Raw genomic sequence first — 20,280 nt, forward strand, 5'->3', positions numbered from 1 at the left:
ACGAAAGGATTATACTGTTTTCTTATCTGCTCCTGAGGTCTCGTCTTCTGCGGTATCCTGCGATCGACCAGCCCGTGGCGGACCTGATCACTGGCTGTCCGATATTAGGCGCGTTGGAGTGTAGAATATCAGTCTCGATTGCAGGATGGGATCAGCGAAGACACCATCGCCATATAAATAAAAACGTAAAATTTAAAATAAATGAAAAGACAAAAATTAAGGACGGACTGATAAAACGGACCAATGATATAGTTATGGTCGTCGTCGAGTCCACTTTCGAATTGTCCCCCTTAATAATCAAATTGCCCTCTTGCGGGGCATAGGCGTCACGGTGGAAAACACTGCTTTAGACTCTTTATCATTCTAAAAAGTACCGATTCTTACATCTAGTAGTTTTTTATGTAAACTTAGAAAATTACAATAAACATAATACAACATATCGACGCCGAGAAACTTTGTAATCGGAATAAAATTCCACATAATACTGTAAATATTTTAATATTACCGTTATTGTTAAATAGCATCATTTATACAACTTTATAACATCGTTAAACTTACAGTAATTTATATCATACATTTCAATAAAACGAAACTTATTTGTATATATGGTTATGGGATGAATCGACTAATAAAAAATCGTGTAATGGTTGAGCTCGCTGCAATTTATACAAACCTACGCGTCACAAGACCACGGAGGCGGACAGTACACGAGAGCTGCGTACCAACGCGACGAGATGCAAACTCAATTTACGTAATAAAGCCCAACTGGAAGCCGAACAACGATGCTTCGAAGTTAATGGATTCCATCAATATTTTTAATTAAGCAATTACGAATTTATTGTCTTGCGTCTGCCTATATATATATTTAATTACTTCGCAAAAATCGAAGTTAATCAAAACTGTAGGTTACAAATACATTTCAATATACTAACTGCGTATTTCGAAGATATTTGAGAAATATCTACATCTTTTTTTGTATAAAATAAATCAGGGCATGGTTTGATCTTGCAAGTTTTTTTCCTATTAATTGTAAGAACGGCAAAATTTCCTCGTCGCTTATTTCAACGCTAACCTTCTCTTAAGTTATTCCTATCATCTCTAAATTTCAACAGGTAACTACGGTATTTCTATCAGCTCATAGACCACTTCAAGGCATATGCCTCCCCCAAAATATAAAAGAAGTAGTAATACATTGTAGCTCGAATGTGTATTCAAATTAATGAAATTTACAGTATTTGTATTTTCATCATATTGAGGAAGTAGCGGTGCAGTCGTGGCTAATATCGTCGACTATCGAATAATTTATGCCTGTATAAAACTGAATTCTCTTTCCGCTAGAGAGCGATAATAAAATCGATTTTTGTTAAAAGGATTACAGAATTTTCAATTCTATCACTTAAGTATTCTTGCCAATTTCTAATCCATTAGAGAATATTAACCGAGCCGAGGTTCGACCTCTTCGATCCTCTCGAATGAAAATGGTTATCGCGACTCAAGTAACAGCTCGAAACAAGGGTATACGGCAGCTGAGGTCTCCATTTAGGAGCTACTTCATATTCTGTTCACGTAGGTAACCTAACAGCTTGCCTAATGCAAGGCATAAATTTCTTCCAAAGAAATCTAAGGAGGGATTGACGCTTATCAGACGGGTTGGCGATCATAGTGTGGTATTATGACATGCAAAGAACGCAGCTGCCCATCCTCTAGAAATTTGTTCGTGACGGAATGGCAATCCTATGTAATTAATGCATAAAGTGTATATTATATAAGATTGTATACGCAAGTCTTAGTCCCTTAGTTGTAGTAACTTCAGCAGAAGTATAATATCAACAAATTTATTTGTAGTTCATCCATTTTAAGAGAGTTAACTTGGATCCGAATACTCGGTTAGACGGATGATAAAACGGTTAAGAAGCTGCACAGGAAGTGTCTAGATATAATAGTCATTCTAGATAGGAGTGTTCTTGGAGTTTTCTACATTTTTTAGAGATGGTCGTAATGTGAACCAGGCAATTGTAATCGATCACGTGTACCCTTCCTAAATGCTGAATCCATGTAAGTTACACTTGTGCCTGGTTATTCTTCGAAGCGCCTGCTTTAGCGGTCTAGGAACTTCACGGACTTTCAATCCGATAATATGACATGTGATGTAATGTACCAATCCGATGTTTTCGTGAATGTCCACCACTGAGTTACATGAACAACACTTGAGGGTATGCGTCTTTTTCCTCATTATGTCTGAAGATTCTGTAAATTCCAATAAGGCAATGGTGTAGATTTAGAAACACTTTATTTCGTACCAGAAGTAAACGCAGTGATACGCACAAAAGTGCCATTTCATTTTCCCAATTTTGAATATATGATATGGATTATATTTTATATTATTTACCATGATATTACAAGTTTTTTATATTGTACATGTTGAGCGTAAAACGTTCCGTTGGTTGAGTTTACTTCCTCTACTAAAATTAATTTGTTAATTGCAACTCACGCACGTGAAGTCAAATTAATAATCGTTACGTAAAGTTCAGTCATTGTGCGGCTGCAATTGATATCACTTTCGCTGCACTCGAGTCGGTGTGGAATGCCGGCCTGATACGCACCGGCGCTACCGGGTAAAGACATTGTAGGGTGACTATATGTTACTAAAAATATATCTTTAAAATTGTTAATGATTGATTTGTTACGGACTTTAATCGTGGTTACAACGCAATACATAGAGTATTATAATTTCGTATAAAATCTAGTTGTAATAGATATACATACTAAGCGGTTATAGATTTAAGTGCTTTAAAGTGTTGAATATATAGCTAATTTGCTGAAAATAATGTATGAAACACCTTATCCAAAGACCAGTGATTTCAAAAATAATAAACATTGTACTTATTATACATGACTGTAAAAATCAGTAATAAAAAGTGTTTTAAATATAGAATACATCATTATGATCATGTCAACAACTAGAATCCGACTATAAGAGTATGCATCTCCGTAAAAGATCGCTAATATGACCTGTTATGCGCTGCACATATCCAGCGAATTCCCGCGACCATGACCATATGGTCAGTTTACTAAGTCCGATTCGGACTAATACTTTCAATTATTAGTTATTATATACCATTTGTTCCCGCAGACTGTACTGCCAGAAGGTATTGCCCTGTCGTTCTAATGGAAAGATAAATAAATTAATGTAGCATATAGCAGAGCGATAACTTTATATATAGTAATTATAAATAGGTGTAAAAAATTTAACCCTTAATAGCCTAGAGTTTCAATTTTGATACCAAACTTTTAAACCGAAAATTCACATTACTATTAGTTTTTTTATAGGTTGGCTGTACGAATTTTACTGTTGTATAATATTCTTTTCAATGAAATTAAAAAAAAATACATTTTTCCCTTCATATAGTCCCTCAAGCAAACACAGTAATATTAAAAAAAATCACTTTCGTAAATCAGGCTTTTAAGGGTTAAACATTTTTTACGACTAATGAAACTTACACCTATATAAAAACACTACCTATTTTGAATTATCGTAAACTTAGTTTTAATGTTGTCATTCAATTAATAGGTTGACAATGATAACAATGACATTGGCCCTTTTTTTGTTATATTTACATATTAATGGCTATGAACGTGTGTTTAGTATATCTATAAAGTATTAAGGACAATGATAAAACCGAATTCAAATTATTTAAGAAATATATCAAAGAAATTTTAATACGATTTGTATATTTAAACACCTCGACGGTTAAAAGTAGATGAAAACACAACGCTATGGATAACAAAGCGTTTGTTAAACAATAGGGTATAGATTACTGTGAAAAGATAAAAATGTCGGAACTTCCAGAACGTGAACTTGAAATTAAAGTTTAAAATTATTTATTCAAGATGACTCTATCAACTGTTCGGATAATAAATGCCACGGATCTGGTAAAAACAGGAAACCAATATTAATTTAATACATATTTAATAAATGTTTATAAAAATTTCATAATATGATATGAAATAGAAATGTTTAGGAGGCGAACACATCATTCTCGATTTTACATTCTCATTTACATTCATTTTGACATGTTTTTTCTATATATTGCCGTAGGAGCTTTTTTAATATTATTGGGGACCCGTTTGTAAAAAATAGCGCCTATAGAAAAATTTACAATAACGATCACATGTGTGTGTGTGTGTGTATGTATAAATATATTATATGTATATATATATATATATATACATATATATACACACATATATATATATATATATATATATATATATATATATATATATTTATTTATCAGCTTATATTCATGTATGAAAACTGCTTTTTTATTTTTTAGATAATCAGATTGTTAACTAGACTCATAACGGCAACCAATGAACGAGTATACCTAGTACTATACACAATATATTATTTTGATAATTTTGTTTATTGTATCGTTTTTTGTTTTTTTTTCATAACGACTTTATGTATATTAATATTCCAGCAGAATTTACATAGTAAATGAAATTTTTAAAAAAATGTTATATTTTACAATCATTTGAAATTTCAAAAGATTCAACGTTTTTATTAAGTTAACGTTATTCGACGAATATCGGAAGATCAATGTAAAAAAAAAAGTTTAAAGTCGCAAATGGTCACCGTCGCTGGTGATGCAAGAGCGGCGCGTGCTCTGGCGCCAGCTCGCCCGCAAGTGCTCGGACACCGACCGAAGCTATTATTGTTTCATTTTGCATCATTGAATTACTTAATACAGCCTACATGCGATCGAATGTGTTTATCCATTACATAAATACTTATAAATAAATCTATAAATAAACGTGAGCTCTGGTAGCCCAGCGGTAGAGAACTGGGACTGGCAATCATAGGTTCGATGCCCTGGATGTAATCTTATATGATTCACACTTTATTCATTAATTACATGGGATTACCACTGCTCGCAAGCGTCTTCGACGTACCATAATACCACACTACGATCATCAACACGCTTGCCATGCATATCGATTATAATATATTCCTGCACAGATATCTTTTGGGCAGGCTTTTGCTTTGCAGTAGGCGTCTATCGGCTGAAAAGAGAGTAGTGCAAACATTCCTGAACATAGGCATATTCTAAAGCCTTCCTCTCTATCGTTCTCTGGTTTCCTCTTTCACCACTTCTGACTTCTGACGTCGTAAGCCCATCTGAAAATAGTCAACGTTTTCTTTACGTTTTTTTTAAGTATACTTTTAATTAAACTACATTAAACAATCTTATTTGATTCGACGACAATACAAGATGATTGGTTACTGGTGTAAAAATTTTACACCTATATCCAATTACCCTGTTTAAATTATCGCTCTGAAATACAACTTTAAGCAGTACAGTCTGTAGGGACATATAGTAAACAATAATAATTTTTTTAATATTTCAGATGTTTGTTTAGTATATAATCACTACGTTATCTATTATTACTGAAAATATTTATCTTTGGATAAGGTGTATAATGTATTACTCAAAATTTGACATTAGACAGCAAATTAGCATATAGATTCAATCCTTTAAAGATTTATGTCATGTAAAATATAATATAAACTCAGATACATTCAAGTAGGCATTACCCAAAGCCTTCCTACCTGTTGTCCAATGCGCTCTCTACCGGCTGTTTGGAGGTAATAAATCTATCTGGAAAAAGGCACCGTAAACCTCATAGTCCTATTTGACCCAGACAGTAAAATTATTAAAACTGATTATAGTTTTTTCTCTTACGTTTATTTTAATAAACTTGATTAATTCATAATATACATATATGTACGTACAAATCACGAATATAAAGAGAAATTAATACACTTACATTATTTGTTTCAGTTATTATTTTCATTGTATAAAATTCTCAATGTACTCTAGTATCAAAAAGTAAGGTGAAATTGTTATTAAAAACTCCCGGGCATTAGGAAAACAGGTATTTTTTTCTGACTGTCTATAACATTTGCTAGGCATCTGTTTGTCAAGAGTTATAATATCATCTGGCTCAGCCAAAGGAATACTTTTTGTCTTAAACACGTCAGGTCTCAATTATTGCCAAAATCGCATAATTTTTTTTGAAAAAAAAAAGCGACAAAAACTCGACTCTTATCGTTCCACAGCCACCGTATTCACCTGGTTTGGCTCCATGCAACTTCAAGCTATACAGCAAAGGCTAATATACGCTGTTTTGACACGAAGGTCTATTCTTCAAGCTATTCCGAAAAGCATTATTCCGAATGTTTCGAGGACTGGATTACTTTGAAGGGAAAATTATTTGGAAGAATAAATTAAGTATTTAGATTTTATAGATATACACATATATATTGAGATAAATATGTTATCTTAAAAATTAATAATTAGACACAGAAATATGTTTGCTGCTTTAATTTACTATCTATGTTATAAAGGTATTTAATGTGGGAGCAATGAATAGTTTTATTTTAGCAATGATTAGTTTATACACAACAATGATTTATATTTGTATAAAACCATTTGTTTCGGCATCCAGACAAAAGCCCTAATAAATTAATAAAAGTAACAATAGGACTTGAAATTTAATAACTTATTAGGTATATAACAGAAGTATTTTCAGTTTTTTAAGAAAACGTCACAGATTCGAAATTTATAGCAGCATGCTCTTTATTCATTAGCCGTGTAGATGCAAATGCAAATGCTTCATGTTATATTATGAACCTTTATATCAAAACGTATTAGTAGTTGTTACGGAATAAGTTCGTAATATTTACATAACCATCAATAAAAGTGTTGAACGTTAATCATAATCCATCTCTGCCACTAATAAGCAGAAAGTTTACCTTGTTTCTGTTTACATGGAGTCACATTGAATTAGTTTTGGTCTACCTACATTTTAGGTCTTCGTATACTAGCGAAGTTGTCTGAAATGGCAGAAGGCGGGACATACCGTTCGTGCAACCGATGGTCGTTGGGGCCTAATGGTTCCTCCTCTGGTGACCATGAGCCAGTACAGGCGGCGCGAATAGGCTCTTCTAGTTCGACTGACGACCTATTTAAAGTCATGGGAAGTTGCTAGAGATCTGGTCATCGAGGCTACTTTTGGGAGAGGCCTATGTCTTGCTTCCAGCAGCTGGAAGTATGAAGAATAGCTATACATTCACCCGTCAACAAAATGTTATAAAGATTTTACACCTATTTATAATAAACGTGTAAAAAAAGATCACTATGAAAGGTTACGTTAATTTATTTTTACCATTAAAAAGTAATAGGCCAATGACTTCTGGCTATACTAAGTCTGCAGGGACAGAAAGTAAACAATAATTAATATTTTAATATAGTAGTATGAATTATTAAAACGCTATCTATTATGCATGCAACTATTGATTTTGTATAACGTTAACTAAAAATTAATTAACATCAAATGAGCTATATTCATCGTATTAAACCTTTTACACCTGTACCCAGTAATCCTGTATATAGAAAATATGTTTAATAGGTAACCGAGAAAAAATTACAAATGTCATTGTAGCAACAAGTCGCAATAACTAATAATAAAGTAAAGATATCCGTTTCGCGTTCATCAAATGTCCTCGTTGCATGTAACACCGGTGCAGGCTTGTTATCAATTGAAATGTGCCGCCTGCGCAGCCGACATAACTCACGGGCGAAAGTGCGCCGGCTGTGGACGTGCCCGGAATCGAACCCTGCCCTCCGCCCGTCGCTCACAAAGAAACGTACTCACTCGTTTATGAGCCATTAGCTATACGTTGCATTATTCAGCAGACGGCTTCCAAATCGAGTTATGCATATTTCATATTTTGCACGCAAATTACCTCTAATTTCTTTTGTGTGTGTGTGTTTTTTTTATTTATTTATGATTTAATATAACCTGATTGCAAAATTGTTGTATACTGGCTTTAACTTTGAAGAACATATGGCGAGCTATTAAAAAAAGAAACTTGCGATAAACGCCTTAGAGTATCGTACAGGTATTTTTCAGTTTTGTGTTAAAATAGACGAAGCTGTCATTGTATCAGAAAAGATCGCTTTGTCTCTAAGACTACAGCGCCATACTTAGATTCCATTGTCAATCGTTTTCTTAACTAAGAAAGGAACTAATACCTAGCTACTTCCGTTGTGCAGCAGTAATCATGCAATGAAGTCATTGATTGGACGAAGCTGACTCGGTGTTTGATACTGGTCGTTCTAACATCTCCTAAGGATGCCCCGTGGAGGGATGAAACACGTGTAGACTAGATTGACGGTGGTAGTTGTGTTTCGCATTGTTTACCGCACATTTATCAGCGGGCTGGCGGGCGGTGCACTTCATTGCATGACTACTGCTGCATAGCGGAAGTAGCCAGATATTAGTTCCTTTCTTAGTTAGGATGGACTTCCGCGAGATAACGCCTGATTCTATTAGACAATCTTTTTTTCTAAATAATGCACTTTCTCAGCGTTCTGATGATCCTCAAACACATTGAAAGAATTCCGAAAACGATGCCAAGCTCTTGGATAAACTATGAATACACTACACGCGCACACTCTGCAAAGAATGGGTACCTAAAAGGATATCTCATCTGGCTAACAGCGTTAGCCAGTATTTCTATCCGAGGAATCTCGAAGGGGCCGAACTTCGAATCGAGTATTTGTACTAATATATCAACTCTAAAACGGTTAGCGCTGGGAGAAGTGAAGGTATCGTAAAAGAGTATAAAGTATAAGTATCAGATATGTAAGCTTGCCGGATTTCAATCCTCTATTTCTAGACTCAGTTTAATAAGAAGTTACGTATTTATCTATATAGTTATTTATATACTACACAAACTGTATACTATATCCTATTTACAAATATAGTTACAGAAAGAATTGATTGTTATGGTTAGATTTTACATTTTCGTCTGCATACCATTATACCACACTGCGATCGCCTTCCCGCCACGCGTGGCCATTGTGGTATTTATCTCTATAGATATCTTTGCAGTGGGCATTTATAGGTTGAACTGAAACGATTATAATACTTTTGTACATTGTAGCTTAAATTTTATTATAATATGTATATCAATAACAAATAGACGAGACGCTTGTTGAATTCGCAAATCTTATAATTAATATATATCTAAATTTATGGGTTCCTAGTATCTCTGATATATTTAGGTATATTACACTAATATATTTATCATTCTAAAAAAATTAAATTACTAGAGAGGACAAAACATAAATCCTATTTATGTTAAGTTTTCGCTAAGAAATTAAATTTTGAAAGATCTTTTATATCATTAACAAAGAACTGTCAATAAGTAAAGGATAATAGAAGTCTAGACTGAGTTGGAATTATTGAATAGTTACAATAGAATATAGTTTTATCTCTTAAAATACATAATAAACATTAAAAAAAAATATTTAAAACTATTACATTAAAAGTACACTATTACAAAGTAATCTAGTATTCACGTTGCGTGCCAAAAAATCTTTGCGAACGGTGTCGGAAAATCTATGCTGCATAAAAACATGGCGGCATTATTTATTAGAGTCCCAGGCCATGCGACACGCGACGCGACCGACCGGTCCTTTCTGTCTCAAAAACATTAGTGTAATTCATCGTCTTTGAAATATTTACCGAATTTCAAAAATGTTTACGTAATACGCTTTTACAGTAAACAATATTAGACTCATAAATATATATAATATGCTCGAATAATACGTTATATTAATTAAAACGATTGGTTGAAATTGTAATTTTATACATATATAGATTTTATATATCTAATATATAAAATTCTCTTGTCACGGTGTTCGAACTTGAACTCCTCTGAAACGGTTTGACTGATTTTTACCAAATTTAATATGCGTATTCGGTAGGTCTGAGAATCGGCTACTATCTATTTTCTATACCCCTAAGTGATAAAGGTTGTTCACACTTAAAAAAAATTTATTTTTTTAACGAAATTTTTTGTTTTTATTTTTTTATGATACAGCATACAAGAATACATACAACCATAAATTTTCACCCATCTACGATCAACCCTTATTTTTTATTTGTAAATTAAAATATCTAAAAAAAAATAAAGATTTTTAATAGGACTGGCTGGAAATGGTCTGTATACAATGTTTATCATATCGATGTGTCCATTTAGATTTTTACCATAAAACTGTGATCAAAATGTGCAGTGATTTTGTTTATAAAATGTGACGTTTTTATTTATTATTCCAAAACAATTATATCCTCTCAAAATAAATCCCCGTTCGATAAAACTCATTTTGCCAACACTTTTTCTAGTCCTCGAAACTATCGGAATTGTCTTTTCCGGTATAGCCTTCAAGACAAATCCAAATACGATGGTTAGGGAACGATGTGAGTTGATATTTTTGGTAATCGCGAAGAACCGATGTAGAATGACATCGACCATTCGAGACTTGCGTTTGAAACACAAAACATCCTTCAAAATGATTGGGGCTGATCCATATGGTATTTCAACATATCAGCGATGGTTCTTATTATCAGTCGACGATTTTCAAGCATCTTGTATTGGATTTTTGGACGGGGCAATCGCAGGTTTTTAATGACAATTTCACCTCACTTTTTGGTCAAAATAATATATTACACATAAATATTTTTTTATGTATTTAAACAATCAACACGAAAAAAACAATTAGTAAATGATTAAGTGTACTTCAGGTTTTTTCTTCTTCATTAATCATTGAATAACAGAAACAAAAAGAAATGTATTCAATACAGGACCTAGTAAAAATGTGAGTAGCACAACTGGACATAGGCTTTTCCCGTATTTTGAATAAGATGAAAATGCAACTTTATTTAAAACTGTCTCTCTATAATAACTCGAGACCGGTTCGAGAACTTTGGCTGATTTTCAAAGCCAAAAAGAAGGTTCTAACTTTATGATCCATTTATAGAATTTTATATTAATATAATAGCATAACTAAGTATATATTTGTGCCATTAATATCTTTTTATAAATTCAAGGCCTTATATTTTAACAATAATATCTTGGTTATATCGACAGCGTACAGCTAAATCTAACCAATAAATAATGTTTTTATCGCAGTCAAATAGCGATTGTGTTATCGCTCCAACACGCGGTTCCCGGTAACAAACAACATTGCAGCTTTTACTACCGGCCCACATATTTCTATTTCATACGTTATTTTTACGTCAACATAAAGAAGACAATGCCAACAATTGTGTCGAGGATTTATGTACTCGTTTCTCTTTCGTTATTAATGTAGGAATTTAGCTTTTATATACGCAATCACTTCACAAAGCTTAACATAACACATAGCATTAAATATTACTAAAGATAATCACCACTACACGATATTGTTACTCATAGATTTAATGTATTCTGGTTAACGATATTCTAAAATAACAATACATACTAAACAAAAATACTAATATTAAACTTTAAATCACTTTTGTTAGCGATTGTATTCGTCGTAAACCGCATGCAACAGTTGCCTCACCCTGTACGCTCGCTAACAAAAGCGAATAAAAGAAATTACAATATACAGAACACAGGATGATGTGGTCGCCTTGCTTATTGTGGAATACAATGAAGGAAATGTATATGCTTAAGTTTAAAACAATGTCTTAATATGTTTTGAATAAATTTACGAGAGGTATTTTCGTAATGAATATGGTTAATATAGTCTACTTTAGTAGTACAACCTTTAAGTAGTATAAATTTGGATATGTATGTCCTTTTAATGTTTAATTTCGTCCCTCAATTGTTACCATGACACAGCTGCAGGATAAGCACCTGCTTCATACAGGAAGTATATATAAAGTCTACAGCGCACAAGGAAGCGACTCGAAGCTCTATCTTATTATATACGCTGCACGGTTGTAAGGCATCGGACAGGTCACTTCTCACAATAATTTAATATTCGTCGTAGCCATAATTTATTTTATTATCATTTAATAAACATAATTTATTAACATCGACATAATTTATTTATAACGGTAATACACGAGATACACAAAAAAATAACAATGGGTTTTGTTTAAGTTTATTATTATAAAGTTATTATTTATATATATATATATATTAAGTAAATAATTAAGTAAAATTATATTAAGTAAATGTCTATCTTTCCTAGTTTTATCTTATCTAATATATCAATATAAATTTATTAATTTAATTATCTCGATAAATTAAATGACTTCGCTAGAGTATATGTTAAAAGTTTTATGGTTTATTAATAAAATAAATGAATAAATCATTTACATTTTGTTAAGCTATAAGTTTAAAGAAGTTAATGATATGAATAATTAACTGAAATGAGTTTATTATTTTTAATCAAACTCGCACTACAATATCGAACCATGGAAACAATATAAAATGCTCGGTAGCGGTAGTTAAGCGTTTATTAACTTATTATGAATTTATGCTTTGAGCTCGCTGTTCTATAAATTCCTTAACTACAACGAACGATGTAGTTATAAATCTTTATAGTATTAGTAGGATATAAAAAGTTTTAACTATAATATAAAAATTCCATTATATATTCAAAGGCATCAAAAAATAATATCACGTTACGTTTGACTTGCAATCGCATTCGCTTTTTGTGAAAATTACCTTTGAAAATTTGTGCATATGTACATGAAAACTTTGAATTAAATAACGCTTTTATCATTCGTAGCGACAATTTAATTTTTTTTTATTAAAAAATGTTAATTTAATTTATGGTTCAAACTCTCATAACAGTCAATTATGATTAGTCATATATAAATAAATCAATTTACATGAAGTAAGAAAAATCTCGAAAATGAACCGTACAGACATATGCATTATTTATTGTATACAAAATAAATTAAGTTGAATCTTAATACGTCTTGCATTCTTGAAGAGTATATTACGTTTATGCAGGGGAGAGATCTCTATGGACCTTGTTGGAGATCAAGCATATATACATGATGGTGGATTAAATGAAAACATTATTTTCAATTAATCTAAAAAAAATATATTAATGAATTATATGTTTTATTTACTAAAAATCATTTAATATCAAGTGCTTCATAAAAATAATATTATAAAGAGTATATTGATCGCAAGGTGCTACAGATGGCATTGTGGCCTTAAATGAAAGTAATAAAAATTGTGTGACAAATTTCAACACGATCAAAAAACTTCTCAATGTTTTTACGTGAACGTATTATTTTATTTACGTGCAAATTGCGTCGGACTTTATTACGCCGGCAAGTGATCATTTACTTGTCCCTTTTTCCGCTCACGACGCGATATTCGTTACAAGGCACATCTGCCGTAACGGAAGTATCCGGTGGCCACCTGCCGCCTAACCGCGCCCTTGCGCTCGCTCGACCGCGGCCAACTGGCGCGGCGGTCCCCTTGAAATACGAATAAATGTTCACTCTTTTGTACAGGCGACACGAAAACTCCAAAATGAAATCGTGAACCCAGAATTAAGCTATGGAATCACAAGTGTACTTCAACGGATCTATTTCACACGACTGTTTATTCAATATCCTCACAACCATTTTATTTTTATTTGATTTCGAATACATTTTTAAACTTTATTTTATCGTCGCATAAGCAAGGAGCTGGTTTGATAATTATTTTTACATAATATTTAGCCTACCATCACATACATGTAGTTGTACGTTATATAAACGATACTTAATGTGGTTCAGATATAAAACTATCTCGGAATTAAAACATTTTTCAACATAAAATTGCTTAATCGCGATTACTGTGGAAAGTGTACAGTTTAAAAACCGACGTATGATCGTGGTTTCAATTGTCGAATGATATACTTTGTAAAATACATATCAACAAATAACTTCAGGCAGCATTTTAAGAGTAAGGTTGGCTTTAACTTAACCTTTAATAGCCTGATTTACGAAAGTGTTTTTTTTTTTATATTACTGTGTTTGCTTGAGGGTCTAGATGAAGGGAAAAAAAGATTTGTTTTTTAATTTCGTTGGAAAGAATTTTATACAACAGTAAAAATCGTACAGCCTTCCTATAAAAAAAAAAACTAATAGTAATGTGAACATTCGGTTTAAAAGATTGGTATCAAAATTGATTGTGTGTGTCTAGGCTATTAAGGGTTAATTTTGGCGATTACTTAAACTTCTTATATTCGACAATGTAAGTTCTTGATACATTTAAATGTTTCCGGCTGTTCAAGCGGTAATTCTACTTGTGTCACCGGAGCATCGTCTTCTCCGCTAACAAAACGAAGAAGTTTTTATGTATCTTTAACAAGTAATTATTAAAAAAATAGAGCCTTATCAAGTACGTGTTTACTCTCCAATTAACCATCGAGTGATTCAACAACGCGGTCACGCTGATATATTACAAAACTGCTCCTCAACAGAAACTTGTTATGTGTATTTGCTTTGATGTCACAGATTAAAATGGTCATATGGATAATGTAACGAAAAATAGTACTTTGCATTTTTTTTAAACGGTTTTATTTATTTCGACCCGTACGGAATTTGTTTATTTGGGTCAAAATTAGAAATTGAAATTTAAGCACCTTCCCACTGTCAGATTGATCTGAAATTTGGTACACACATTTAATTTAGATGACAATACAATATAATAAAATCAATATCATTATAAATCTAAGATGGCCGCCAATACAAAATGGCGGATTACATATTTCTCCTTAATCCCCTCAATATGGGTATCAAATGAAAGGGCTACACTAATAAAACACGATTATGTCAAAATTTAAAATTCAAGATGGACGCCGTTCCAATATGGCGGACTAGGTACATATTTTTCCACAACCACCACAATATGGGTATCAAAAAACCGTTTAACTCAAAAGTTTTTTAAATGTATTTATTTAATAATTCAAATAATGTAACGTTAGAGTAATAAACATATATTTTTATTTGCAGTCGGAGCGAGTCGGCTCTGAACAGTCCGACGGAGCCGGACGTCTCCCTAGCCGCCTCACTCACGGATCCTCTCGAAGCTCACACGTTAGAAGAGGCCCGAAGAACTATCAGGTATATTGAAGTCAATTCTTCTTTTAAATCTTCTTTTCTCGTTTTTTTATTTCTATGCCATCATTGTAGAATTATGGGGTGGTCTGCGAGGTATATGGTCACAAACTTTTTAAATAATCACCTGTGTATAAATTTATTTTATAGATATGTTCCTTTGTTGAAAGTCAAGCCATCTTTCACAGTGAAAGTTATAGCCATGGTCGAATTCGAATTGTGGATCTCATCTCCCTGATATTTATTCTTGATATATATTAAATAAAATAAGTGTGCGTGTTGGGAATAGCACCAGCGGCCTAATCATAAACATTAAATAAACTGTGTTAAAATTATTTTATTAAATTATTTCGTTGTCGCATAAAATATTAATATTCTATTATGTAATTATTTTAATTTTCAGAGATTTGCGTATGAAATACCGCGCCCAAGCGCACCAGCTAATGACGTGGCGACGCGCACATCGCACACAGGAGGAACTACTGACGCGCCTGCAACGAGAGAAAGCCGAGCAGTTGAAATCGCTGTCCAGCCAACTCCTGCTCTTCGAATCGAGACTAGTACGGAAGCAGAAAGAAATCACTAACATGCTAGCGATCAGAGAAACAATTATAATGAAACAGCAGAAGGTTATAGAAACTTTGCAATTAAAACTTCACGAAGGTGGCATCGAACTCGCTCAACAGATCCCCGATTTTCGAGACATGCTTCAGGATACACACATCACCGGCGACTTCGATTCCCTCAACGACTCAGACTCTGCTGTTATCATGGAAGACGTTGATTCTGATTGTAGCAACTTACCACTAATTCCAAGATTTAGATCCGCCAATCCCGACAGCGTGACTGTGGTCCGGTCCATTTCAGATGCCATAGACCCAAACATAAAGTATAATGTCGTCAGGCGATCCAACGGATTCTTACGGAGGCCAGAAATACTGGAGACGGTGTACAGCGTAGAGGAAGAAGCCGACGGCGACTCTACAAAAGGACTGAGCGCACAAAACAGCACAGAAAAAGAATTGAAGGACATGAATAAAACAGATGAGCAGAAATATAAGGAGACCACCAGTCTCCTCGCACAAAGGCGCGACAACTTTAGAATGAGGAGCGTGGTGCTCACAGCAGAAGTCAAGAGCATAGACTCAGATAAAGAAACAGTCAAACCCAAAGCAAAAGAACTCTGGTCGTACAGCTACGTGCCTAAAAGAATGATGCCCGCCAACGATTCTGATGAAGAGGTAACATCTAACGCCGACAGCGATGAAGGCGAACAGGAGCAAAGGTCCAACCACGTCGTGACCTACAACCGAGTCATGTCCAACCACAGGAACGTAACAAAACCGAAAGACGTCAAATACAAACGAATTAACAAAGCAAAGTCAAAGAGTTTGGAAGAATTGAGAGGGAGGCTAAAAAATTGGGTAGAAAAAGGCAACAAGCTATCTGGACTTCCGTTAGAGCATGCACAGAGCTACGCCTGAATCTTAAAGTTCCTTTTAAACAGATTTTCCTGTGAATTTGTCTCAGTTATTTAATTCTAAATTGGCCTAAATTAATTACATTGAACAAATCGTTATAATATCTTATTAACAGTCGGTATGTTAATTGTTAAATTACTCTTGTGAACTCACAAATACATCATAAATATTACTCAAACTGAATGTAAGAAAAACTATGAGATTAAGAGTCCATTCACATAAAACACTGTTCAACGTACCTTTTATTGGAGTAGATAGCGTAATTACTAAGCTTTACGGATAGTGGCAAATGTTTCCAATATTCTTGATACAGCAACTTTTGTAAATATCTTTCTATAATATGTATTTACACTGTATTAATGGCTGTGCGGATATTTCTGCCATCTCTGAATTATACATTGTGAATTAATTTTTAACGTCATTTGAATTGTGAGCTATTAAAAGGAAAATATTAGTAGTTTATATTTTATGATATTGCCATCGTAATACGATATAAATTTCTGATAGAGTTATAATTAAAATATTTATAAAACCAATGTCTGAAAAAAATTGTTAATTCTACGAAAACTTTAATTAAGAAATAATATTTTTTCAAGGTTTTGAATTTAAAAAAAATAATCGCTTACCTGCTGTGATGTCTCAGAATCTCCTAAGAATAATTTTCTCTAACACAATTAAGATGCTAAAGATAAGTATAGTTCGTTACGTTTACCTTAAATCAATGTTGTAATAGAAACATGTTTATTGATGTCATAAGATTTATTAATATTAACGATATCGTTGCAAAATATTTTCAATTTCAGGCGCTTAAAAATTAATAGCAATTATGAGCTATTAAAGTCTTTAAAAATGCAATGATATGGAATGTACACGTATTGGTGCCAATTAGTAGATATAAGTCTATATTCATAGGTTGAAATAACTCACGTAAATTGTTCGAAACTTTGCCAAATTGTTTAATGAATATTGCCTTTGCCGTACCTTTCAATGTTTGTAATGTAACTACATATCATTAGTATGCAAAACTCGATATAAATCGCTTGGAAAGGATATTAAAATATTTGATTGATCTACCTTCATTCCTATTCATAGTCAAAATGCTGATATTATACTTAATTGTCAACTACTGTTTGTTTTCTTTAATATAACCTTTACTTATAAGCTCAACCTGGTAACTTGAACTTGTTCAAAAAGTATTTAAGTCAGTGTTTCCCAACTTTAGACCTTTACTCCCACAAAAGAGTAATTTGATTGTTAGGGCGGGCAATTCGCAAATTTCGAGCTTCTTTCTCATTAGAATTTTAAGGTGCATGGAACAAAAATATTAGAGAAATAAAACAAGATCTTTTTAATAGGCTATGGGTAAGTAAGCATTTGATCTTTGTCTCCTCTGATGTTAAATGATGATGATATCTACGATAGTACATGCTTGCTTAGTAGAAACCTTCACTATTGCCTTGGAAACTCCCAAGTTGCAGTCGACTGAAAACAATGACACCGAAAAGTTTTAAAGCCCCCGTTATCGGGGATCTCACGTACTCTTGTTGTAGGACAGGGTTTGATATTCTTTAATGATTTTTTTCAATTTATCTTTCTTATCTGGACTCAAACATTCTTCGTATGATCCTCATATCTTTCATCCTTCAGTTTTCTATCATTCTTTTTCAAACTTATTTCCGTTCGTTCATCGCCTCGTTCCTCAAATATCATAGATCCGGGTTATATGTCATTTCTTTACATTAATTTATATTTATTTTGTGCTATTTTACATTCCTATTTAATATGCTAATTTATTACGAATTATCACAATTCATCATAGTCTTTAGTTTTTATTTCATTTACCTAACATTGTTTTTGATTTTTATTATTTCTACCTAGTTCTTTAAATTCTAGTTTTATTTTTTCTTTTCTCTACCTACTGTTTATTATTTGCTCACCCGACCTGTATTCGTTTTTTTTCCTTCAGTTCCATCCTCCACTATCTTCCTATAGCATTTAAGGAACCGACACTGGTAGGTTATTCCATACCTTGGCTGTTCGCAGGATAAAAGTTTTATCAAAACGCTTAGTGCGGGTGGAAGGAATTCCAACTGTGTTCGGATGTCGTGAATCCGTGCGTCTTGTTGTCCGATGGAAGAAAGCAGATGAGAAAATTACTTGGTGTAACTACGACCCACAGATATAAACAAGAAATTAAACTTATTATTAGCAAAAGCTGTTAAAGATCAAAATTTTATCTAATTTAGGAAAACAAAATATTTCGCATTGGTGTATGGTGCGTTGACGTTTAGATACCGAAGATAATGCTTCTCATAAATAATGAATTGAAAAATCACATGCTAAATAAAACTTAGTCCATAAATAGGCTAGAGGATGGGTTTGGAAATGTAATACCCATAAAGTAAACAGAGAACGTTGGCAGATACTCCTTTCAACCAGTCTTATTGTAAATTAATGGGAGAGGCCAGTGTACAGTATGTACATCCTACGTCTGAAATTATAATAATGAAACTGCTGTTGCTGTTATAACTAAACACCGTTGAATTATCTTTTGCTGAGAGAATCTTAAAGATGGAATATATGGCATAGAGAGAATCGACTGTAACCTTAGAAATTAGAATCCAGAATCGGCATTTTTACAAAATGTGATAGCAAATTTTTAAAAATATCTCGAATTACAGATGCATTTTTATGGTAGACTTATATCCGATGTCGTTTTTAAATTAAAATAATTACCAGACTATCATAAGATACATTCTCATAGAAATGCTTTATTTGGATTTGAATAACTTCTTACATTCTTTCATAAAAAGACCTTATTTAAGTTGATTTGAGCTTCTGCGTCCTTTGCAGTAACAAAAATGCATCATGTTATATAATTTACTTTACTTTTTACCACACACTCGAGCTCTAGAAGACACGTCTAAAAGAACTTTGAAATTTTATCTTCGTCTCATAATAAACACGTCGACTTCGCACCAAACGGCGGGGCCGCCTGGCACTGACCATGCAACTTTTAAAACAACTTTTGTCCTCTAGGATCTAACTGAATAAACAAAGCAATAAACGGAACGTCTAACGTAAATTTACATTTTATTTAGCTTACGTATGTACTAATCCCAAGTGTGCGATAGTCTAGACGACTGTAAAATTGCTTGTTACAAGTTTTTCAACAAAAGTAATTTCAATCGCAACGGAATATTGTCGCTTATTCAAAGAGCACTAACAACCGAATACAAACATAGATGACGTAACATAACGAGCAAAAAAAATTACAAAGAGTGTCACGATACGATGTAAAAGAGAAGAAGAAATAATTACAATATACGTTATAATCCAGTGTAATAAAAATATCTTGAATTTGTATATAAAAATAAAAAAGAATTTTTCATAGCTTTACTACCCTTAATTGTACCATTTTCCTTTGTATAGCTGTTGAAGCGACAACTTTCTCTCCTTTATACCATCGGTTCGTCGTCATCTACACGTGACCAACAAAACTTATAACATGATCTGACAATGAAGAGTTGTAGCTTACACTATCGAGAATTGGAACCTTCAAGACATTGTTTATTTTATTTCGTTCCCCCTGTCATAGTTAAAACAGAGACTTTAATTTCTTTAAAAATTCTCGAATTTAAAATCTGCCTACTCGTAATATTTTTGTCCTCTTTCATCCCAATTTTTTTAAGAACTTTCCTTGCATCACCTCCCATCCTTGACCACATTTCGTATACTATTAAATTTAATTGTTGTTATTGTATTACTTATTACTGTTTTCTAGTAGTATTAGAATTTGTGGCGGATTCAGAATACTGACAAC

The 20,280-nt window shown here is 32.9% G+C and overlaps 1 protein-coding gene across 3 annotated transcripts in view; it reads left to right on the forward strand.

Moving 5' to 3' along the window:
* LOC137929502 (uncharacterized) overlaps positions 1–17,543 on the forward strand; it is a 146,536-nt gene extending 128,993 nt beyond the window's left edge. For all 3 annotated transcript variants that reach the window (XM_068772483.1, XM_068772482.1, XM_068772481.1), the window contains 2 exons: positions 14,872–14,982; positions 15,380–17,543. In XM_068772483.1, the coding sequence (XP_068628584.1) occupies positions 14,872–14,982; positions 15,380–16,460 (1,192 nt within the window). In that variant the 3' untranslated portion in view covers positions 16,461–17,543. The remainder of the gene's footprint in view (positions 1–14,871; positions 14,983–15,379) is intronic.
* The last annotated feature ends 2,737 nt before the right edge of the window (positions 17,544–20,280 follow it).

The sequence above is a fragment of the Battus philenor genome, unplaced genomic scaffold (assembly GCF_028537555.1).
Source record: "Battus philenor isolate CCGP_79_NKW_IND1 unplaced genomic scaffold, ilBatPhil1.0.hap1 SCAF_5, whole genome shotgun sequence".
Taxonomy (NCBI): Eukaryota; Metazoa; Arthropoda; class Insecta; order Lepidoptera; family Papilionidae; genus Battus; species Battus philenor.